This window comes from Mandrillus leucophaeus, unplaced genomic scaffold, assembly GCF_000951045.1.
Source record: "Mandrillus leucophaeus isolate KB7577 unplaced genomic scaffold, Mleu.le_1.0 Scaffold123, whole genome shotgun sequence".
Lineage (NCBI taxonomy): Eukaryota > Metazoa > Chordata > Mammalia > Primates > Cercopithecidae > Mandrillus > Mandrillus leucophaeus.
In genome coordinates, this window is record NW_012100654.1 from 4431315 (window position 1) to 4455939 (window position 24625).

The 24625-nt window shown below is 39.0% G+C and overlaps 1 protein-coding gene across 1 annotated transcript in view; it reads right to left on the minus strand.

Moving 5' to 3' along the window:
- The window catches only part of PARP14 (poly (ADP-ribose) polymerase family, member 14), a 51219-nt gene that overhangs the window by 4406 nt on the left and 22188 nt on the right, over positions 1-24625 (minus strand). The window contains exons 7-15 of the mRNA XM_011971561.1: positions 22117-22353; positions 21347-21568; positions 17809-17887; positions 12430-12579; positions 12069-12131; positions 11581-11748; positions 7719-7925; positions 7038-7637; positions 5599-5732 (exon numbers count right to left, since the gene is read on the minus strand). Of these exons, the coding sequence (XP_011826951.1) occupies positions 5599-5732; positions 7038-7637; positions 7719-7925; positions 11581-11748; positions 12069-12131; positions 12430-12579; positions 17809-17887; positions 21347-21568; positions 22117-22353 (1860 nt within the window). The remainder of the gene's footprint in view (positions 1-5598; positions 5733-7037; positions 7638-7718; positions 7926-11580; positions 11749-12068; positions 12132-12429; positions 12580-17808; positions 17888-21346; positions 21569-22116; positions 22354-24625) is intronic.

Here is a 24625-nt window from a genome sequence, read left to right on the forward strand (position 1 = left end):
CCTGTAGTCCCAGCTACTCGGGAGGCTGAGGCAGGAGAATGGTGTAAACCTGGGAGGCGGAGCTTGCAGTGAGCTGAGATCCGGCCACTGCAGTCTAGCCTGGGCGACAGAGCGAGACTCCGTCTCAAAAAAAAAAAAAAAAAAATTAGAAATAAATCTTAAACTTTATTTAGTAGGTTTATTATTAGCAGCAGATGTCTAGCCAGGGTAGATTACTTTTATCAGACCAACCTCTCATCAACAACTACTAGAAGAGCTAGAGAGGGAGAAAAGTCTATCTGAAGGCATCAAAGATTTGATGAGCTAAGATTGCAGAGAGAAGGGAAGTACGGTGAAACGGTAACATAGAAGACAATAATCTCTTCAAAGTGCTGAAAGAAAATAATTGCCATCTAAAATTCTATGCCCAGTAAAAATATCCTTCAAAGAATGAAAGAGAAATAAAGATATTTTCAGATAAATAAAAACTGAGAGAATTCATCACTACCAGATCTACATTGGAAGAAATACTACATCTAGATGAAAAATTATCCCAGATGGAAGCGTGGAAATATAGGAAGAATTGAAGGACTCTGGAAATAAATGATAAATATGTTGGTACATGTAAATAAATGTAAACAAAAATGTTTCATTGGGTTTCAAATATAAATAGAATTAAAATGCATGTTAAAAGCAATACAAAAAGCAAAAGAGAGATAAATAAGGTTTAAAGTATTCAAAGGTCTTTGCATTGTCTGGGGAATGATGGATGTACTAATTTACATTACAGTTCAGTAAGTCAAGGATGCATGTTATAGTCTCTAGGATAAGCAATGAAAGAATTAGAATGTATAACCAACAACATAATAGAGGTGAAAATGAAATAGAAATAATACAAAAGAAACCAGGAAAAGATAAAAAAAGAACAAAGAATAGATATTACAAATAGAAAACAAAGATTAATATGGTACATTTAAACCCAAACATATCAGTAAGTACAGTAAGTAAGATTAAGTACTCCAGTTAAAGATAAAGATTGTCAGACTGGATGATGAAAAAGCAAAACTCAAGTATATGTTGCTACCAAGAGATACATCTTAAATATACAGTTATTAAAAGATTAAAAGAAAAAGAATGCGAAAAGATATACCATAACATGCTAACAATAACCAAAAGAAAGCTGGCATAGCTATTTTAATATTGCTAATAATAATTTTGGTATGATAATTTTGAAACAATTTTATGTATTCTATAGGATGAAACAAGTAAGAATGTACTATTATTAAAAGCCAAAATCTCTATTGTACACAAAATGACATAAAATATTAAGATATTAAGAAAAAATGTTTCAACATTAAATTTCAATTGAAAACATGAATATGGCTGGGTGCTGTGGCTCACACTTGTAATCCTGACACTTTGAGAGACTGAGGTGGGTGAATCCCAGCACTTTTGAAGTCAAAAGTTTGAAACCAGCCTGGATAACACAGACTCCATCTCCACATACACACAGAAAAAGGTGTGGTGGCATGTGCCTGTAGCCCCAGCTACTCTAGAGTCTGAGTGGTGGGGATTGCTTGAGCCCAGGAGTTGGAAGCTGCAGTAAGCTGTGATCACGCCGATGCACTACAGCTGGAATGACAGAGCACACCTTTGCCTCAAAAAAAAAAAAAAAAAAAGAAAACATAAATACGACTTCACGATTTTCTTAGCTCTAGCCACAAAAGACCCTGGAAGCAACAACACCTCAATAGCAGTGAACACACACAACACACAACTCTTGGTTTCTCACTACCATTCCCCACTAAAAGGTAACAGGGCTTCTTAGAAAAATGTCTGATTCCAGGCATGAGACAAGGAAAGTACAGGGTGAGCAAGACAAATCTCATGGCAAAAAGTAAAGAAATGCTCAAAGATAAATGGGGTCATTAAAAGACATGGGAGTCAACTTCCTGCCAGCCAAATGTAGGATAATTTGTACATCTAACAGAATAATCACTGTAATTAAATATAACATACTGATTTTTTTTCAAAATCAGGAAAAAAAAAGAACATTTATTCTTTAAAAAAATGCCAAATAACATATATAGAAGGAATGACAGAATTAGAAAATCACCATCCTGCAACCTCCAGTGTAATGATGGATTCAGGCAAGGATCATCAATGGAAGTGAAAATCAATCAGTACAAGGTTGTTGGGGAACAGGATACTCATATGCTGACGAAGTATCATCCTACAGATAATCTACTGATTCCAGTGGAGAGATATGGTGGTCACCAACTTGACTAGCGATCAAACTTAGCATCATTAATAGTGGGATGGCCTTACCATCTGAGGTTCCTGATGTGATGTATCACCTATGAAGTATTCTTGCAAAAAATATTTATCTGAATTTATTCAAATCTTTCAACCTAACTCAGCTTACCAGAAATAAAGAGGATAGAGAAATAAATGATATTACCAAGAATCAGATAAGTCTAGAATCTATAAAACTGGCATGGATTCTTCCACAAAAATCAAGGCATGACAGATCCAGAATGTGATACATTCTACAACACAATTGGCTTAAACTCTAAAAAATTCAGTGTCATGAAAAATACTTTTTTAAATGCAAGAGTACTATTCTATATTAGAAGACACAAAGGAGACATTATGTCCAAACAGTGTGTGAACTCAGACTGGGGTGGGGGAGGGGGAGTTATAAGAGATTTTTTTGAACAACTGGAAAAATTAGAATATGGACTGGGGCCAGACGTGGTGGCTCACGCCGGTAATCCCAACACTTTGGGAGGCCGAGGCGGAGGGATCACTTGAGGTGAGGAGTTTGAGACCAGCCTGGCCAACATGGTGAAACCCTATCTCTACTAAAAACACACACAAAAAATTAGCCAGGTGTGGTGGTGGGCACCTGTAATCTCAGCTACTCAGGAGGCTGAGGCAGGAGAATTGCTTGCGACCAGGAGGCAGAGGTTGCAGTGAGCCAAGATCACGTCACTGCACTCCAGCCTGGGTGAAAGAGCAAGACTCTGTTTCGGGGTGGGGGAGGGGGAAAGAATATGGACTGTATATTGGATATTACTGAATTAATGTTAAGTTTTTAATTGGGATAATGGCATTGTCATAATTTAGGAGAATGTCTTTAATTGGGAGATACTTGCTAAAATAGGAGTATCATGATGTCTGCAACTTACCTTCAAATGCTTCAGCAAAAACAGACAGGCAGAGAAAGCAAAAGTGGCAAAATTGTTGAATCTAAGTGGAAGGCTTATGGATATTAAAAACCTTAATCATAAGACTTAATAGTCATAGAGGATGAAAGACCACCCATTTTTCATGTTATTTTCACAATTCTAGGGACCTCCCTGGAGGTGCCTTAAGTACTACTGACACCCCTGCTTTTATCTGGTTCATACACTGGGATTTCACATAAGATTTTATTGAAAAAAAAAAAAAAGGTTTCACTGTAAAAAAGTGTTGAAATCAATTCTCTGGCCAAGGTCTGCCAATATGCAGCAGGCATCCATAGGGCCCACTATAGATATTGCTGGTCAACCAGAACATTCATTCTTGCTCAATCTAAACTTAGCATCTCATCACAATGTGCCAGTCAGCCACTACCAGTTAGTAGTAATTGGTACTTGGAGTGAGACTTACTTGTTATCTCAGAAATAGACCATGATAGAGTTGTGTACTTGAATCACATTGTCTTGGTGCCTCACAGAATTGTTTTCATTCAATCAGGCATCGATTTTGTTCAACCAGTTTTACATTATAAAAGACAGTGGTGTAAAAGTTGATGCGGAATTTATTGTGAGGATGATGTTGAGGATATTCTCTAGTACTTGATCCACAAGAGAAACCTCTCAGGAGTCAGTCTCAGTATTGTGAGGAGCTGTGAACCTCCTTATCAAATGGTTTTCTTTTTCATTTATGGACATTATGAGTCTTGTAGCTGAATGTTTACTTCTTGCTTAGTCTGCTAGGAAACTCAGAGACAAATTGGTAACCTCATGTTATATATTTCTGAGAACTAGTAGTACCTCTGTATTATCTTATTTTTCCTGCCATTCTTTTCTCTTTATCCATTTTCTTTGTCTATTTACTTTATCTGAAGGTATAGTCTACATCTTTGCAGAGCACTTTGAATCTTTTTGAATCATTATGTGCTTAACTACATGAATAAACAGTGTTGGCAGTTCAAATAGAGAGTAAGAAAAATTTGCAAAGAAAGAAAATGCAGGTCTTCCTGGCAGACTTGTTATGGCGGATCAAAGATCTCTGGCTTTACTCAGAAAGTGGCAGAACCAAAAACAGAAAAGAGGAAGGAAAGGGAAAGAGAATTACATACATATGATGCATTAGATTTTAGAGAAGTTGATTTTGCAGTTAGATATTCAAGTGGAGATTTTTTTTTTCTTTTTGAGATGGAGTCACTCTGGCAACCAGACTAGAGTGCAGTGGCATGATTTCGGCTCACTGCAATCTCTACCACCCATGTTCAAGCGATTCTCGTGCCTCAGCCTCCCGAGTAGGTGGGATTACGGGCGCCTGCCAACGTGCCCAGCTAATTTTTGTAGTTTTAGTAGAGACGCAGTTTCACCATCTTCGCCAGGGTGGTCTTGAACCCCTGACCTCGTGATCCACCGGCCTCGGCCTCCCAAAGTGCTGGGATTACTGGCGTGAGCCACTGCACCCGGCCTCAAGTGGAGATTTTTTAGGCCACTGGGAGTATGTCCTAGAATTTGAGTCAAAGACCCAGGTTGGTAATGTTGATTTGGGAGCTATGGACATTGAACTAATAGTTGAATCCAAGAAGGGTAAAAATATTCCCTGGTGAGGTACAGAGACAAAAGACCCTTTAAGCATAAGTGGCGTGAATAAAGCTAGAATTAGGGGTTTGGAAGAGAAACAGTACCTGCGATAATGAAAAGAAAATTGGTCAAGGAAAAGAAAACTCATAATAATATTGCTAGAGAAAGTCAAGGAAAAATATAATTTCAAAGAGCAGTATCAATAATGTTTAAAAATGGAAGAAGATGCCAAAATAATCAGTTGTTTTTATTTGAGAGCAGGATTGCGCTATGTTACCCAGACTGGCCTCAAACTCCTGGGCTCATGCAATCCTTCCACCTCAGCCTCCCAACAGCTGGGACTACAGGCACGAATCATCACACTCACCTGCCCAAAACAATGATGATAAATAAGGAAAGGGCTGCTGGCTTTATCAAGGAAGCACTGTTGACCTGTGAATAGTGGGGCAGAGTAACATGGTCCTGATCTGAGGAGGAACCTCTACATGGCTCTCTGTGGAATTTGCTAGTTATCAAATCCAATTTTAAAGCCATATCTTTGAATTTGTATTAGCTTGCTTCACAAAGTAAATCTATGTCTTTAGTGTTCTATCATATTACAACTGAATATTGTAATCACTGACACAAGAATCTTAATGCCTCAGTAATTATAGTCACATGAGTAGAATCTAGAATCTACTAATTACCATAAAAATTCTAATTCTGGGTTAAAAAATGTGATAGGAAGTGAATGAAAATGCATTTTATATAGGACCATGAGAGAACTTATTTCCACCATTCAGAAACCACATTTCAGCAGAAGGCTTACCTTCTCTATTCTGAAGTGTGCGCAAGTCTGATTAAACTTGCTTGCCACCGTGTTGTACTCAGGATCACTAGGCTGCAGCTCCACCACACAGAAATTCTGCTGCTTCATATCACTCCAGTGTGCAGGGATGTCAACTGCAAAGGAGACATTTGAGGATGCCCTCGTACATCCCCGGTACACTCTGGAAAATTTAGTATCTGTGTTCTTGTGTTACTATCTTCCAATCCTAAGCATTCAAAAAGTTCCTTATCTTTCTAGGAGAACGCTTTTCAAAGCATGAACGACAGACAACCTACATGAGAACCAACTGGAATGCTTGTTAAACCAAAATAAAAGGAAAGCCACAGATCAACCGAATCAGCACCTCTGAGGAGCAGAGCCTGTGTGTCTGCCTCCTAAGTTTGGATCATACTACGATTTGAGAACTGTTGGTGCAGTATAACTCATCTGTGTTTTCGGTCCAATCTCTAATAGTCACAATCTAACAATAAATTATTTCCCTACAGTGTTCTAAGTAGTTGCTGTTTTGTTTATGCATGGATTTTTGCCAGAACTCCTCACCATCACCACCACAGGCACTCCACATCTATTTTTTCATTATTCTTCATAGCATCTTTAAGAGGCAGTTGGGTGGCAGATTTTGCTATGTGATAGGCTGTGGTGACAGCTCTGTCTCCTCCTCTGCTAAGCAGAATACTATATGTGATGTATTATTTTCCAAGGGTTGCTCAGAGTGTTAGGAATCTGTTCACACTGATCTCACAAGAGATAAATATGGTGTAATGGTGTAATGGAAGCTAATTTACTTGTTTTCAAGGGGGACTTAATCTGGTTCGAAGGTGGGAATGGCTGCCTACACAAGACAGGCATTCCCTTCTTGGAGAGTAGATCTGTTCAGAGAATCTGAAGCCTGCTTCCTGTCATGTGCGTCAAGGAACCTTTTGCTCTCGGTAGAGGTGACTTCTGGGAGAAGTTCCTACAGGCTCCCGATCCTCCCTGGATTATCAGTCAGACACAGAGAGGGTCCACCCTCTGACCAGGCTTTCCTTTCTGTTTTTCCCTTTGCCCTTTTGTTCTAGAAAACCTTGGGCCATCACTTTTCCTTTAAGCCTATGGTTTTCCTTCCCCTAATTGATGCAGCTATTACCTCCTCAGCACAACTGGCTTTCGGAAGCTTATAAACTGTAAAGATGGGAACAAAGGTGAGATTTGACTATTGTTACCAAGAAGATAGTCATCTTCAGGCTTTTGGGTACATCTGTTCTGGGTTTTCCTGGCCATAACGTAAGCACTTTAAGCTCAGAGGCCATATTTTCTAGTTTATTTCATTAGTGTTACATGAGTTTTTTCCTATTTGAAATTCTGATGTATGTACAAAATAGTGTTATGCCCAAAGTAGGTGTGAAATAGTAGATGACAAGTATGAATGTTTAACTCACCTTCGGATTTCACAAGGCGCTGAACAGATGAACTGAGGCCCTTTGCATCTGTGGCAGTGTATGTGTTCAAGTTCACTGTGTAGTGCTGATGATTAATTTTGACATCAATAGTTTTTTTCTTTTCTCTTCTTGCATCCTCTAATTTCAGATTGGTTATTTTGTCAAAACGATAAAAAATGTTATTGTCATTATACTGCCATTCTATAAACTCACTGATACAGTCTGCCCGGGATTCCTCTTCTTTGGCCAGTCGAACTCTCTTGATCATTGCCTCAATTTCATCTCTAGCCTGCATCACATCTCTGCTAATTCCCAAAACCTTAATCAAAGGTCTCTTATTGTCCAGGAAAATGTTAATATTTAACTTCTCCTGCAGCTCTTTCAACTTCTGATACTCCTTTTCATCAAAGTATTTGATGTACTCATCTTCACTGGTGTAAGGACACTGTTCTTTTTCAATCAGGTCTTGCAGCCAGGAGATAGTTTGTTCCACACACGTGACATTTTCGCCACACACCCGAAAAGTTGCTGATTCTGTTTTCTTTTCCAAAACCAAATGATTCTCTTTTTTGGGAGATTGCTTTGAAATGCGCAAAAATGCTAAAAAGAAAAGGAAGATTAGGTATTTCCCATGTGACATCAACGTTAGGAACATGCATTTCATAAAAGCAAACAACTCACATGCAAGTTTAGACATCATAGACTGTTGGGAAGAAACCTGAGTCCCTTCTCTTTTCTTCATGATGGCATAAAACACATCCAGTACTTGAGGCAGAAAGATAACAACTTTAACTTTTTTCACAGACTTGGCTGATCCTTTCTGGACAAAGTCTTCAATGGCATCAATTATGGCTTCAGCAACCTTTTCTGGGTCTTGTTTGGCATTTCCTGGAAAAGCAAATAATAAAATTGCTGAAGGACAAAAGGACCTAAGTGGAAGGCTGAGGAATACATTAGGGTTTCCAATGCTCAGAGAATAAATGCCCACTCCTCAATTCTTTCATCATTGTGGAATTTTCTAACAAAGCATCAGCAAACTCTTTTGAAGTCCTAGATGCAATGAGGGTTTTGGTTCTACGATGTCAGGAAGCCCAGAGCCTGGCAATGAACAAAGGACCCAGAAGTCTGACTTTTGGTGTCTGACAATCATATCTACTCTATTCAGCTGATCCCAGCTCATTGTGTTCCTCATCTCCTATTACAGAGCACAAGCAGCTTTTCTTCTTAGCTCACTAGTGTCCTCAAAATTTCATGAAAAGCAGATGCTAATATATGTTGACATAAAATACTTTCTAAAGATGAAAACCTTTTTTTGGATCAGTCATCACTTGATTTTATGTATGTATCCTTATTCTCCCAGACATCTCTGGGAACCTAATTTAAGCTAAGCAAAATTTAGTAAGACACCCAGTGCTATAGGCTATTTGTTATAATCTATAATTTTTCAGACACAAGTTATCTATAAGCCTTCAAGAAGCCTTTCCCTCCACACTCAGTGAGATTTTAGCTGACCACCAGGATTCAAGGTAGCTACCTGGAGCAGAGTGTTCCCTATTTTCAGCATACACCATATCCTCCTTCTCAAGCCATGAAAGTGACAGCCTAGGTAAGATCATGAAAAGTCCCTTTCCAGCCATGGGAACAGTCCCATGTGAATAACAGCTGGCAAAGTCACATGATGGGCAATGTAAAAGTTCCTTGGCCAAGCTGATGTGACAGACTAGGAGCCCACCTGGCTAATTGTTGTTGATGGTGCCCACACTATTGCAGAACAAGAGTAGGCTTCTTTGACTTGGTTATGCTGACAATTGTGGGAATGTAGACAAACCTCACATAAAATTAACCAAGGGGGGTTGTTCAAATCTTTTTAAATCAGATGATCAGAGAAAGAGGGAAATTCTCTTTTGCAAAGCTGTAATTTTCCCATGGTATTTGCAAAAGTTTATATGGACAAGTTCAGTTACATTCATTCACTTTCAAGAAACATCTGCCATGTCCTATCACTGGCTAGGTACTCACTAGGCACTTACTAAAACACAGATGATGTGATATGTGGGGATGAGCAGGTGATCAGTAGGTGAAATATGGAAAATTGAGGGACAGGCTATGCCAGATAGAACTATGTAATGGGTGTATGTTCGACCTGGCATGTATGCAGAACAGACCTAGTTTTGAGGAAGATAAGTCTGGAGGGGTGTGGAGGAAGCATGGAGTGGGGAGCCTAGGTCTAGTTAGGAGGCTGTATTAAAAGCTTAGTCAAAAGACAAGAGCTGAACAAAAAGAGGAGGCCAGAATGAAGAGTAGGGATTGAGGAGCTATTTTGGAAGTAAAGTCAGGAGGACATAGGGACCAGCTGGGTTTGTCCTTAACCTTTCCCTCTCCCTCTTTTGCCATACACATACCTTCACTATATCATGGTTCATGTTGCATTGCAGTTGTTTGTTTGCATGTCTGTCTCTCACACTGGGCTCAGTGCTCTTTGTGAACTGGATCCTTTTCTTAGTTATCTTTCTATCTCCAGTGCCTAAACATGGTGCCTCGCAGATGCGGGCACTCGGTAAACATTCAATCAAATAATTCCTAAGCTAATGAAGATTACAGTGATGAAGAGGGTAGAGTCAAGGACTCTAGATGGAAAGTGATGTTTTTCACATGATTGGAGATATAAGAGGAAGGGCAGGTTTGGGGAGATGACAAGGAATGGGAGTTTGGAGTCTGCGCTGAGCTTGAGGTGATCACAGGTGTTGCTGACCACCTAGTCTCTCCTCTTATGCAGGTGTCTCGAAGGAATAGGGAGGAGGCTCCTTTAACTGCCAGGGGCTGTCTTGATCACAGTCTTAACTGAACTCATATACACCACTAAAAGAGAAAGCTTCCACATCTATCAGTCTCAGGACCAGCTCAGGTGGTGATAAAGACAGGTAAAGAGGACGTGCAAGGATAACCCACTAACCCTGATTTATTTGTGCAGACCAGCAATGCAACCAGGTCAGTGGAAGAAATGACAGGATTGCAGCAGCCCAGAAATGCTCAAATGTGTACATATTTATACAAAATGAAAACTACCTTCTGTCTTTGTTTCTTCTTTTGACTCTACCAGGGACTCCTTTGGGAAGGTCTGTGGCACCCCTAAGCTGCCTGCTTTCTCGGTCTAAATCACTTGAAGGTGGAAACCCAAGACTAGAGCTCAGAGAAAAAAGCAGATGGAGACAAGAGACTGAGGAGTCATTGGCGGGTGTCCTTAAAAGATAAGTAAGTAGAGAGATGATAGATAGATACATACATAGATAGATGGATAGATAGATAGATAGATAGATAGATAGATAGATAGATAGATAGATAGATAGATAGATAGACAGATGACTGATAGAGAGAGATAGGAGAAATGTTGGCTAATCTGCTAGGAATAGATGATACTCTAAGGGGAATGAAAACAAAGGGATCAAAAATTATACTTTCAGAAATAGAAAAGTTGTAAAATAGATATAGAATTCCATCTCAGAACATTATAAGGAATGGTACAGAATTACAGATATGGGTCAGAGGGTTAGAAGAAGGCCCAGAAATTGACAAGGAAGATTAAGTTTCTTGAGGCTAACCTTTTGGAAAACCTAGAATGCCAGCATAAGAGATTCAAACTTAGATTCCTGAGCAATAGAATGACAGATCTGATGCTGACTATTCTCGCACTGGAACCAGGCAGCTCCGTTCACTTCAAGCCTAAAAAGGCATGCCTCCCCTGACCAGCTCTCTGAAGGAGACCAAGCAGGAATTCCTGAAGAGCTCAAAGAACACCTATGTAACAAAACTGCACATTCTGCACATGGACCCCAGAACTTAAAGTATAATAATAATAATAATAAAGCCACCTAACTAATGATAAATCCAGAGTGCCATCCTTATATATGAAAAATCACGCTGTCATTACATAGTTTTAGGAAAAGAAGAAAATCAAAGAAGCAAGTAGGCTGAAAAGAGGAAAGTGGGGAGTTGAGTTTCTGACCCACTAGGTTCTGGTGACTGAGAAGCTTCTACACAGAAATGCCCTGGGGCCAAGTGACACAGCTGACTGTTGAGCTGAAGCCTGGAAGTGTTCCTCTGGGAATCAGCTAGAGTGAGGTGGAAGTTGTTGTACTAAGATTCTCCATGGAGAGGGGAAAGAGGAGGAAGCTAAGGGCTGTATAATGGAGAATATGAAGGGAATGGAAAAAGGTGAAGTAACTGAGGAAAGAGAATGAGGGATGGCCTTTCCATTCTCTCCTTTCTCTTCCCCACCTTACTTCCCCTTCCCTTCTTTCTCTCTCTCTATCTAACATTCTAACACTCTCTTCAGTTTCCTGCGTTTTGTTCCTCTTTTACTCAAACTATCCACAGGCTTTGTCATTCCCTTGGTAGTTGCCTTATGGGGAGGAAGCTGTCCACTCCTAGCTTAATGGTTGCTGCCCTGGGTCAGACTCAGCACTGATCACATTCACACTCAGCTCCAAATGGAAGGGAAAGTAGACGCCTTGGGATTTAGCCTTGACAGCCAGAGGCTACAAACCTGTCCCAATGGCTGGGAGGCAAATTGATGAGTAGTTTTGTTTTTCACACTCCTGCAAAACAGAGGAAACTGAACTCTTGACATCATTTCCACCAATTACATGAATGATATTCTTGCACTTCAAAAATCCACCTCCGGTGATTATATAATCATTTTTGTGCTGCTGAGCTGGGAAACACAAACAAAAAGATGCAAAATTAGTAGATGTTGAACCCATCATTTGTTTAGAAAGCAAAATGTGTAACTTGGCAAATAAGCATTTTGTGAATAAAAAACTCCTGAAATACTATCTTTGATGGAATGGTATGATTTTACTTTTTAACTGTGAGATTACTTTTCACTTCTAAGTCTCTGTGATTGAAATTCTTTAGTAAAATGTATCATTTTAAAATTAGAGTGTTGTCTCCCCAACCCCAAGTCTTTCCTCAGCCTCTCCACAGCCTCCCATACAATTACAACTCCGGACCAAAAAATAGAAGGTGCTTTACCTTGCTGAGAGCACTCCATTTCTACATTTTGTCCAGCACATTCTAAAATTGCTTTGGAGACCCCTACATGAGAAAATCAAGATGATTACAAACATGAGTAAAAAACCACTATGGTATATTTGGATCAGAAAGATTATCTAAATGCATTCTCCATTATCTGAGGAATACTCTAATTGGGTATTGCTGATGACAAAGAAGAAAACTTCATAAAATAAACATTATTAATTATGGAAAACCCTGTCAACATAATTTAGAAGTTATTAATTAACAAGCCAAAGTTATAAAAACCAGTTTGGCTACAGAAACCCTCCTTCATGGCATCTACCATTAACTATTGAACTCATCAAAATTGTACAAGTACCTGCTTTGAGATTAAACGACTTTGATGTGGAATTTACAATCACATCTGCCTCTTCTTTGGTGATATCTCCAGAAGCCACCTGGAAGATGATGGAGCCAATCTTCATTTCATGCACACCTAAATCAGGGCTAGAAACAGCCCCATAAAAACCTGAAAAGAAAAGAAGTAAAGTCAATAACCAAGTCAGCCACAGCAAGAATGACTCGGGTATCCTGCTCACATGTGGCCCTCTTGTATGTCTTCCCTCTCTCTCTCTTTCTGTGACCTCTGGTCTTTAACCTGGCCCTGCCCCTCAGCCTCAGTGATGATCTGTTTAAGAAAAAAGAATTAGAAAATAGAATCCATATCAAACATGAACTCTGGTGCTGGCCAAGGTGAAGTTAGTCTGCTATAGCCTATCTCTCCCATTGATTACAACTAAAAACAGGACAAATACAAAAAGCCACTACCCAAGAGCTCTGAAAAGTTACAATAACAGCAGACAGATTGAAGAAAGGAGCCAAAACTCGCAGAAGCAATCTGCTAAGGGGGGTGGTTTTCCATTTTGTTCTGTTTTAACATTTTTCCTCTTTTCTCTCCCAGCTTTGACCCAAGGGTGGCCCTAGTCTCACAACATAATATTTAAAATGTCCAGTCTGTATTACAAAATTGCTTGTCATATAAAGAACCAGGAAAATTTGATCAACCCTTAAGAATGTCAATCCAGCCAGGCACGATGGCTCACGCCTGTAATCCCAGCACTTTGGGAGGCCAAGGTGGGTGGGTCACTTGAGTCCAGGAGTTCAAGATCAGTCTGAACAACGTGGTGAGACCCCATCTCCACAAATAATGCAAGTATTAGCTGGGCATGGTGGTGCACAACTGTAGTCCCAGCTGCTTGGGAGGCTGAGGTAGGAGGATCACTTGAGCCCCCAGAGTTTGAGGCTGCAGTGAGCTGAGATCGTGCCACTACACTCCAGCCTAAGTGACAGAGTGAGACCTTGTCTCAAAAAAAAAAAAAAAGATGTCAATCCCGGCCAAGCACGGTGGTTCATGCCTATAATCCCAGCACTTTGGGAGGCCAAGGCAGGTGGATCACTTGAGGTCAGGAGTTCAAGACCAGCCTGGCCAACATGGTAAAACCCTGCCTCTACTAAAAGAAAAATACAAAAATTAGCTGGGTGTGGTGGCACATGCCTGTAATCCCAGCTACTTGGGAGGCTGAGGCAAGGGAATTGCTTGAACCCAGGAGGTAGAGGTTGCAGTGAGCCAAGATTGCACCACTGCACTCCAGCCTGGGCAACAGAGCAAGACTCCATTAAAAAAAAATGTCAATCCCAAAGTTACCCAGATGGTGGAATTATAGAAGACTTTAAAGCATCTACTATAACTATGATCCATGAGGTCAAAGTAAACACATTTGAATGGATGGAAATGATGTGGAATGAATGGAAAAATAGGATGTCTCTGCAGAGAAATAGAAACTATTTTAAAAAGACCTCAAGGAACTGGAGAAACAAGAACAAACTAAACCCAAACTCAGTGGAAGAAATAACAAAGATCAGAGCAGAACTAAATGAAATTGAAACAAACAAACACACACAAAAAGATAAAAAATGAAACAAAAAGCTGGCTCTTTGAAAAGATAAAGAAAATTGATAGACTGTTAGTGAGATTAACCAAGAAAAAGAAGAGAGAAGTTCCAAATAAGCTCAATTAGAAGTGAAACTGGAGACATTACAACCAATACCACAGAAATACAAAAGATCATTCAAGGCTGCTATGAATACCTTTACGTGCACAAACTAGAAACTCTAGAGGAAATGGATAAATTCCGGAAACGTACAACCCTCCTAGGTTAAATCAGAAAGAAACAGAAACCCTGAACAGACCAATAACAAGCAGCAAGATTGAATTAGTAATTTAAAAAATTGCCAACAACAAAAAAGTCCCAGACCAGATGGATTCACAGCTGAATTCTACCAGACATTCAAAGAATTGGTACCAATCCTACTGAAACTATTCCAAAAGATAGAGAAAGAAGGAATCCTCCCTAAATCAGTCTAAAAGCCAGTATTAAACTAATAATAAACCCAAGAAAGGATACAACAAAAAAAGAAAACTATGGACCAATATCTCTGATGAACACAGATGCAAAAATCTTTGACAAAATATGTGCTAACGAAATCCAACAGCACATCAAAAAGATAATACATTATGAACAAGTGTATTTCATCCCAGGGATGCAGGGATGGTTTAACATATATAAGTCAATAAATATGATACATCACATAAACTGAATTAAGAACAAAAACCATATAATCATCTCAATCGATGAGAAAAAGCATCTGATAAAATCCAGCACCGCTTTATTATAAAAACCCTCAACAAAATAGGCATAGAGGGGACATATCTTGAAGTAGTAAAAGCCATATATGACAAACCCACAGCCAACATCATATTGAATGGGGGAAAGTTGACAGCATTACCCCTGGGAACTGGAACAAGACAAGGATGCCCACTTTCACCACTTCTATTCAGCATAGTACTGGAAGTCCCTGCCAGAGCAATCAGACAAGACAAAGAAATAGAGGCCATCCAAACTGGAAAAGAGGAAGCCAAACTGTTGCTGTTTGCGGATAATACAATTGTATACTAGAAAATCCTAACGACTCCTCCAAAAAGCTCCTAGATCTGATAAACAATTTCAGTAAAGTCTCAGGTTAAAAAAACCGATGTACACAAATTAGTAGCCCAGCTACACACCAACAACGACCAAGCTGAGAATCAAATCAAAACTCAATCCCTTATACAATAGCTGCAAAAATAAATAAATAAATAAATAAATAAAATACCTAGGAATATACTTAACCAAGGAGGTGAAAGATCTCTACAAGGAAAACTACAAAACACTGGTGAAAGAAATGACACAAGCAAATGGAAACACATTCCATGCTCATGGATGGAAATAATCAATATTGTGAAAATGACCATTCTGCCCAAAGCAGTCTACAGATTCAATGAATTCTCATCCAAATACCGGTATCATTCTTCACAGAACTAGAAAAATAATTCCTAAAATTCATATGGAACCAAAAAAGAGCCCATATAATCAAACAAGTCTAAGCAAAAACAACAAATCTGGAGGCATCACACTACCCAACTTCAAATTATACTACAAGGCTATAGTTACCAAAATAGCATGGTACTGGTATAAAAATAAGCATGTAGACCAATGGAATAGAATAGAGGGCCCATAAGTAAAGTCAAATACTTAAAGCCAATTGATCTTCAACAAAGCATACAGAAACATACATTGGGGAAATGATACCCTATTCAATAAATGGTGCTGGGAAAACTGGTAAGCCACATGTAGAAGATGAAACTGGATCCCTATCTCTCACCTCATATAAAAATCAACTCAAAATGGATCAAAGACTTACATCTAAGACCTGAAACCATAAAAATTCTAAAAGATAACATTGGAAAAACTCTTCTGGACATTGACTTAGGCAAAGAATTCATGACTAAGACCCCAAAAGTAAATGCAACCAAACCAAAAATTAAAAATGGGACCTAATTAAACTAAAAAGCTTCTGCACAGCAAAGTAATCAGGAGAGTAAACAGACAATCCACAGAATGGGAGAAAATATTCAAAGACTATGCATCCGACAAAGGACCAGTATCCAGAACCTACAAGAAACTCAAACAAATCAGCAAGAAAAAACAAACAAACAAACAAACAAAAATAATCCCATCAAAAAGTCAGCAAAGGATATGAGCAGACATTTCTCAAAAGAAGGCATACAAACAGCCAACAAACATAAGAAAAAATGCTCAACATCTCTAATCCTCAGGAAAATGCAAATTAAAACCACAATGAGATGCTTAAAACCACAATGAGATGCCTCCTTACTCCTGCAAGAATGGCCATAACTTAAAAGTCAAAAAACAATAGCTGTTGGCATGGATGTGGTAAAAAGAAAACACTTTTACATTGATGGTGGGAATGCAAATTATTACAACCACTACAGAAAACAGTATGGAGATTCCTGAAAGAACTAAAAGTAAAACTACCATTCAATCCAGCAATCCCACTACTGGGTATCTACCCAAAGCAAAATAAGTCATTATATGAAAAGACATACACACACACGTTTATAACAGCACAATTTGCAGTTGCAAAGATATGGAACCAACCCAAGTGCCCATCAGCCAACAAGTGGATAAACAAAATGTGCTATATATACACCATGGAATACTCTTCAGCCATAAAAAGGAATGAAATGTCTTTTGAAGCAACTTGGATGGAGCTGGAGGCTATTATTCTAAGTGAAGTAGCTTAGGAATGCAAAACCAAATATCCTATGTTCTCACTTATAAGTGAAAGCTAAGCTATGAGGATGCAAAAGCATAAGAGTGACATAATGGACTTTGGGGACTCCAAGGGGTAGGTTGAGAGAGGGGTGAGGGATAAAAGGCTACATAACGGGTACAGTATATGCTGCTCAGGTGACAGATGCACTAAAATCTCAGAAATCACTACTGAAGAATTTATCCATGTAATCAAAAACCACCTGTATCCCCAAAACTATTGAAATAATAATAATAATAAATTGCAAAGGAAAATAAAGTTCAAACTTTAAAGAATTTAAAAATTTTAAAAAGAACCAAATAGACATTTTAGAACTTACGTATATATATCTAAAATAAAACATTCACTGGATGGGCTCAATAGCGTAGTGGGCAGAGAAAAGACTCAGTGAACTTGAAGATAGGTCAAGATAAATTATCCAATCTGAAGAACAAGAGAGAAAAGAGACGTGCGGGGTTGCAGGGGGGCGGTAGGCATGGGGAGAACAGCTCTGCAGAGACCTTGGAACACTGTCAAAAGGCTTAGCACCACAGTATTGGAAAACAGAAGGAGATATGAAATAGATCAGTGCACAAAAAAGCACTTAAAGAGATAACTTAAAATTTTCCAAATTCGGTGAAAGACATATATTTTTCTATTAAAGAAGCCTCGGTGAAACTCAAACAGGATCAACTCAAATATGGTAACAACAAATTTGACAGAGGTGAAACATTTGGTTAGCGTTGTCTCTCTAATTTGTCTATTTTGGAAAATACATGTCACATTCTCCTCAGGATATGGTAGTCTTGTCATTACTTAAAACCCATTGTACAGATTATATAACTTGGCCTGCCTTTCCCCTCTGCTTCAGATGATGTAAACATGACCAGTGTCTTACACGCTCAGGCATATGAAACATAACTTAGTATCATTTGTCACTCATTGTTTTTTCTTTCATAAAAATTATCACTACTATCTTTTACCTGTCAATGAACAGTTACTTAGCAACTACAAATCACTTTTCAATTTAGAAGCTTTACTGAACCTTGTGTATCTTCAGCCTTGGAAATTTTGTCACTGATGAGATTTCCATTAGCCCTTCTGGCAAATTCATCTGAAAATGCCTGAAATATAAACATAGCGTTGATCATTACACTCCTCTGTAGACGAATAAATTGGAATCATCAGGGTGTTTGGTCCTGCATGCACACATACATATTTGGGAGATAACCATTATCAAACAGTATTATTTAATTTCATTGCAGATCTTGAAAGTTATGAAAACAACACATGATTCTGTTTCTATAAATGTGTCTAATGAAAATAAAGATGTGGACAAAGATATAAATACAAGGATATTCACTACAGTACCATTCATAATAGAGAAAAAACAGTTAAAAATTCAACAGGGAAAAAGTTAAATAAATGTTGCTGTATCCATGTGTTGGATTATTTAGTAGCCATTAAAAACTGATTTTTGAAGAATTTTTTATTTTTTAATAAATGAGATCTTGCTGTGATGCCCAGGCTGGAGTGTCATCCAGGCTGAAGTGCTAGAGGCATTCATTGCAGCCTCGACCTCCTGGGCTTAAGCAATTCTCCCACCTCAGCCTCCCAAGTAGTTGGGACTATAATCGTATGGCACCACACCCAGCTAAGTTTTTTTTGGTTGTTTGTTCTGTTTTGTTTTGTTTTGTAGAAACAGGATCTCCCTATGTTGCTCAAGCTCGTCTTGAACTTCTAGCCTCAAGTGATCCTCCTGCCTTGGCCTCCCAAAGTGCAGGGATTAAAGGTGTGAGCCACTGTGCCCAGCCTCAAAGACGATTTAATGAAATAGAAAATAAAAGCAAAGGATATTAAATAATATATAATCACAATCTTTTATTTATTTATTTATTTATTTATTTATTTATTTATTTATTTAAGATGGAGTCTCATTCTGTCACCCAGGCTGGAGTGTAGTGGCGTAATCTTGGCTCATTGCAACCTCCACCTCCCAGGTTCAAGTGATTCTCCTGCCTCAGCCTACTTGGGAGGCCACCACACCCAGCTAATTTTTGTATTTTTAGTAGAGACAGGGTTTCAGCATGTTAGCCAGGCTGGTGTCCTGCCCTCAGGTGATCTGCCTGCCTTGGCCTCCCAAGGTGCTGGGATTACAGGCATGAGCTACCGCTCCCAGCCAATCCCACTTTTAAAAGTACATATGTAAAAAAGCAGGCTGGAATAAAATCCAGCTAAAGAATTTATGCATTTTGCATTGTTCAAAGTTTCTACAATGAACATGAATTACCATAATAGTCAGTCAAAGCAAATAACTTGCCTATTGTAAGAACTACAATGTTAAGAGAATGACCACCACAAGGTCCCAAACACTTCCATTTTTAATTTCCTATTTGTACCAAAAGAGGAGGGGCTGGGGAGTAATGATTTTTGGAGCAAGTAGCTGGTGTATGTGTTCTAGTGTTAATAAACCTGTGAATTTCTTTTTTTTTTTTTTTGCCTGTTGGTGACCCTCCAAAATCATCATTTTCTTCCTCTTTGTAAACAAGCAACAGATAATTTTGTTGGAAAAAAAATCAAGTAACATCTTGGCTAAAGACAGATGCAATAATGGGAGAAGGACTCAGAGAGAGGGTAGAACAAAGATCTCAGACTCACAGGCCTCCAGGAGCCAGGTAGGTAAGGCACATGGGTAAAGGTAGACTGATTTGACTGTGGAGAACTAGAGAACACCTGCCACTCAGACATGGGAAACTTCCTGTTCCAAGCAGGAAGCCATGTTTAATGTGCCAAAAGTTTTTAAGTTTTAGGTCATAGTGGATATCTAGAGTTTTATGTAAAATTTTTGATTTTTAAATGTTAGCAACTGATTGAATTTTTTAAAAATAATCTAAATAAAGCACATCTGAGGCCATGTTCAAATCACGGGACTGCAGCTTTCCAACCTCTGTGACAGTCTCCATCTATAAACATCTCAATAGGCTTTGCTGATTTTTTTTGTGTGTGTGTGCAAATGTAACCAAAGTTTAACTGTCTTTAAGAGTCTAAAGAGAAAAAGTGTAACAGACACACACACAGAATTTCAGATGGTACTAAAGGTTTCTATATAGACTAATTCTTTTTACAGAGTATTTGCAAAATACTCAGTCTTTAGGAAAGAAAATGAATGCTGAGGTTGTATGAAAAAGAGTGGTATTCGAAGGTTCAGGTCTGTGTCACAGGACTCATGCTGTATTCAATCACCTGTTCATTCAAAAACAGCACTTCATGCCTCTCATTTAGTTCATTTGGTGTATATAAATCTTAGCTCTAAAGTAATTGTGATTTATAGGAGGGAAAGTATGTGCTATTCCTACTCGTCCTGTTTCACGATCCACATCACCTTGCACAATGCAAGTCATAGGGAGATTATTTTAAAAGCTTCTGTTGCACAGAAGAGTAACTAATTATACAGGACAAGTAAATGGACCACATATTTTACTCAGGTGGTTGGCTGCCTGATTAGAATTTACGTTAGATTTACTTGCTTCCAATGAACTTAAAGGTAGTATCTAGCGTCACAGAAAAATTAAGTGTTACCTAAAAATTCAGATGGTCCAATGATCCACAGATATCTCTTGGGTTGCTGATTTTAATCTATTTGATCAATTTTTGTAATATCATGGGAATTTTTCAAACATTGAATGTCATCTACTTTATTTGATTAAGTAAACACTTGGACTGCAGGGATAATGGCTTAAATGCCTGTTGTGCTGCCATAATGCTGAGTCCAATGGCTCTCCCACAGCTGATGCTCAGTAAATGTAGCTGAATGATGAGCTCATGACTGATGATGGTTCTGGTGTTTCTGGTCCCAACTCTCCTATCCACATGGGAATGTGCTAATCCATTCTAACCACACCTTCTGATATCTTCCTAGTGATAAGGCCACACTGTGCTTTTATGCTCTGCATTAAAATTTTTCTATGTCCATATGGAGGGAAATCCTATAGTCAACTCCATTGCAATATGTGGGCCTTATTTGGATTCTGCTTCAAACACAAAGCTGTAAAAACAAAACGCTTATGAGATAGTTGGAAATTTGAGAATTGATTTGATAATTGGTTAAATAAAGGAATTATTGTCCATTTATTTTAGATGTGATGCAGTATTGTGGTTATGTTACTTTTTTAAAAAGAAATGTTATTGTTTAAAATAAATATTGAATTGTTTATGGATAAAATGATATGTCTGGGATTTGCTTCAAAATAATATAGAAGGAAGGGAAATAAATGGAGATACAGATGAAACATACTGGCCATAGGTTGATAACTGTTGAAGTTCAGTGATAGGTACAACGGACTTCATTATACTATTATGTCTACATTTGGATATGTTTGAAATTTTCCTGAATAGGAAGTTAAACTTTTCCTACATCTGTAACTTGTCTTAAAATTTGTCATGCTACAACTACAAGTATAAACTACTTCCTTACTTTCCTGTATGGGGAAATGAATGCAAAAAGCATCCTGTCAGAACAAAAAGACATTTGAAAAAACATTAGGTCTCAGTTACAAAATAATCAGAAATGAGTGGCATTGTACCTTAATATTTTCATGATCACTTGGGTGCAGCAGAAAGTGAACCTCTTGTAAAGTTTTCAGCTGATTCTTGCTACTAAATTTGAACACCTCTGAAATGATTAATTCAGCAAATATGGTTTTAGGAAATCCCAAGTTTCCTGTTCCTATTGCTGGAAATGCAATTGATTTTAAGGACAAGCTGTCAGTGATCTCCATACATTCTCTGATTATGTCTTCCATGATCTGAAATGCACAAAGCATATCCTTATACATCTTGTCTAGAAATGGGAGTTAGAATAAAAAGGACAAGAATTTAGCAACCTTGTGACCTCGAATACTCCTTTTTGCTTTCAACAGTGATTAAGGGCAATCAGAAGAGGAAAGAAAAATACAGGAGAAAGAAAGGAAAAGGAAAAGAGAATGCAAGAGACTTAAACACATTCACAATGAAGGAAAGAAGCAAAGCAACTACTGTTCTTTTCCTTCATTCTCTTCCATTCTTCACACCCTTCTCTGGCTTTCTTCACTAAGCAAGTAATAATATTATGTTCAGTAACCCTTCCCTGAGCTCCAATAATTATTGAGCACAATAATTAATTTATATTATTAAATAGTCATCAGGAGAAGTCAGCTACAGCTGAAAGAAATGGCCACATGATGGAATCTGCCAAAAGCGTGATTATTGTGGAAGAGAAACAGACAAGGCCCAATCTATGTCCAATCAATATGCTACTAAAAGGAGAACCCAAAGGGCTACCTGACTTCCTGGAGAATTCAAAACCAGGGCCAACCTTGAGTGAAGATGTGCTACCATTTCTCCACTCCGGAGCTACCACGTGAAGCACATAGCGACAGTCCAGATTCCAGCTGTTGGTTTTGAGCACTGTGCCCACGCTGACAGTCATCCCTTGTCCAACTGTGTCCAATTCCTCCTGGAGCGCTGGTCCAGCTTTTTCCAAGAGGGCCTTAGAAAGAGGCCCCCTACTAAGCTCAAGATCAGAGGGAACGGAGTTGACAACAACATCCGTCTGAAAGACAAAACCAAAAATTTGTTTCCAATTTTAACAAAAAGCATTCATCAATGATTACTATATTTGAGCCACTGGACTTGGCACAACGGGAGACAACTAAGATGATTAAGGTTTCAGTAATTTAAATATCAACACAAGACAAAGTGTTACTAAATACTTATTTAAGTGGCACTTAGGAACAAAAGAGAGTAGTCAAAAAGCAATCTATGAATGGTATGGCATCACTGGAGGAGTCCAGAGAAAGCTGTTTCAGTAACTAGTGAAGACACCATGAGCAATGTGGGCTTTGAGAAATGGGAAGAATTTCAGCAGGCAGAGTGAGACAGAGAGCAGCATGAACATAGGCATGGTGGGTTGTGAGCTGTGAACAAATTAATTTGATCTGAGAGAGCTTCTGCAGCAAAATGGTACACTCCAGGCTAGAAATGTTACACTGAGGGTAGACTGGGGGGCCCACCTCGAGTGCCAAGACATCTGGACTGCCTAATAGGCAGGGATCAGCCCTGGAAGCTTTTTCATCAGTGAATGTGAGCAGATTAGAGAGGTCAAGAGAACAGAAAGAGGGAATGTAGCCAAGTGATTTTCAAAGCTGGCCTGCCTGGGTCACTAAGGAGTAATGCAGAGCAGTTATTGCAGTCATGGAAGCTACGCATCTATGGGAGTGAAAGGAAAGCAAAGTATGACTTTTTTTAAGAGAGAAGGTCTTGCTCTGTCACCCAGGCTGGAGGGCAGTGGCATGATCATAGTTCACTGCAGCCTTAAACTCCTAGGGTTCAAGTGATCCTCCCACCTCAGCATTCCGAGTAGTTAGGACTACAGGTATGAGCCACCATGCCTAGTTGGGAAAGAATGTCGTGACATTTGGTGTCAACAGGGACAAGGAATGAAATTCATTCCCATTACTGATGCTTGGTCAAAAGAGTTGATTTTTTAAAATGAGACACAAAATTATTTTTAACATTTTGAAATAGTGCAATGGTTAAGAGCCTGGACAAATTCCAATCCTGGCTCTACCATTTGCTAGTTGGGGGATGTGGGCAAATTACTTAACCCCTTTAAGTCTCACTCTCTCGTCTGTGAAGTGAGAAGAATAATAGTCCTAGAATCTGCCGCATGGCAGTGAATGAGAAAATGCATGTCAAAAACAGCACAGTGTTGGCTGGGCATGATAGCTTACGCCTCTAATCCCAGCACTTTGGGAGGCCGAGGCAGGCTGATCACCTGAGGTCAGGAGTTAGATATCAGCCTGGTGAACAAGGAGAAACCCCATCCCTACTAAAAGTACAAAAATTAGCTGGGTGTGGTGGTGGGCGCCTGTAGTCCCAGCTACTCGGGAGGCTGAGGCAGGAGAGTCACTTGAACCCGGGAGGCAGATGTTGCAGTGAGTTGAGATTGCGCCACTGCACTCCAGCCTAGGTGACACAGCAAGATTCCATCACAAAATAAATAAATAAACAAATAAACAAGAACAACAAAAAAAACCAGCACAAGGCTTGGCGCATAGTAACAACCAATATTAGCTATGGTTTTTGTAGTTATTACTTAAGCTTACTATAAGTAAAAATCTGTTTTAAATCTTCCAGTTCAGCACTTTAAAACAAAAAATATTTTATACAAAGTAACAACTCAAAAAAGAAAGATGGCACATAGAAGAAAGTATTTGAAAATCATATATCTGATACGGGACTTATATCCAAAATAGAGAAAAAATACTTAATAATAAAAAGACAAATAACCCAAACGAAAAAGAGAAAATATAAGCCAGGTACTTTGGCTCACACCTGTAATCCCAGCACTTCAGGAGGTCAAGGAGGGAGAATCACTTGAGGACAGAAGTTCAATGTTACAGTAAGACATGATTGTGCCACTGTCCTCCAGCTTGGGTGATGGAGCAAGACCCTGTCTCTAAAAATAATTAACTAACTAATTACAAGTGGGCAAAGGATCCACGTGGACATTTCTCTAAGGAAGATACACACATTGTCAAAAAGTACATGAAAAGATGCTCAACATCATTAGTCATTATGGAAATTCAAATCAAAACCATAGTGAGGGTCGGGCGTGGTGGCTCAAGCCTGTAATCCCAGCACTTTGGGAGGCTGAGACGGGCGGATCACAAGGTCAGAAGATCGAGACCATCTGGCTAATATGGTGAAACCCCGTCTCTACTAAAAAATGCAAAAAACTAGCCGGGCGAGGTGGCGGGCGCCTGTAGTCCCAGCTACTCGGGAGGCTGAGGCAGGAGAATGGCATAAGCCCGGGAGGCAGA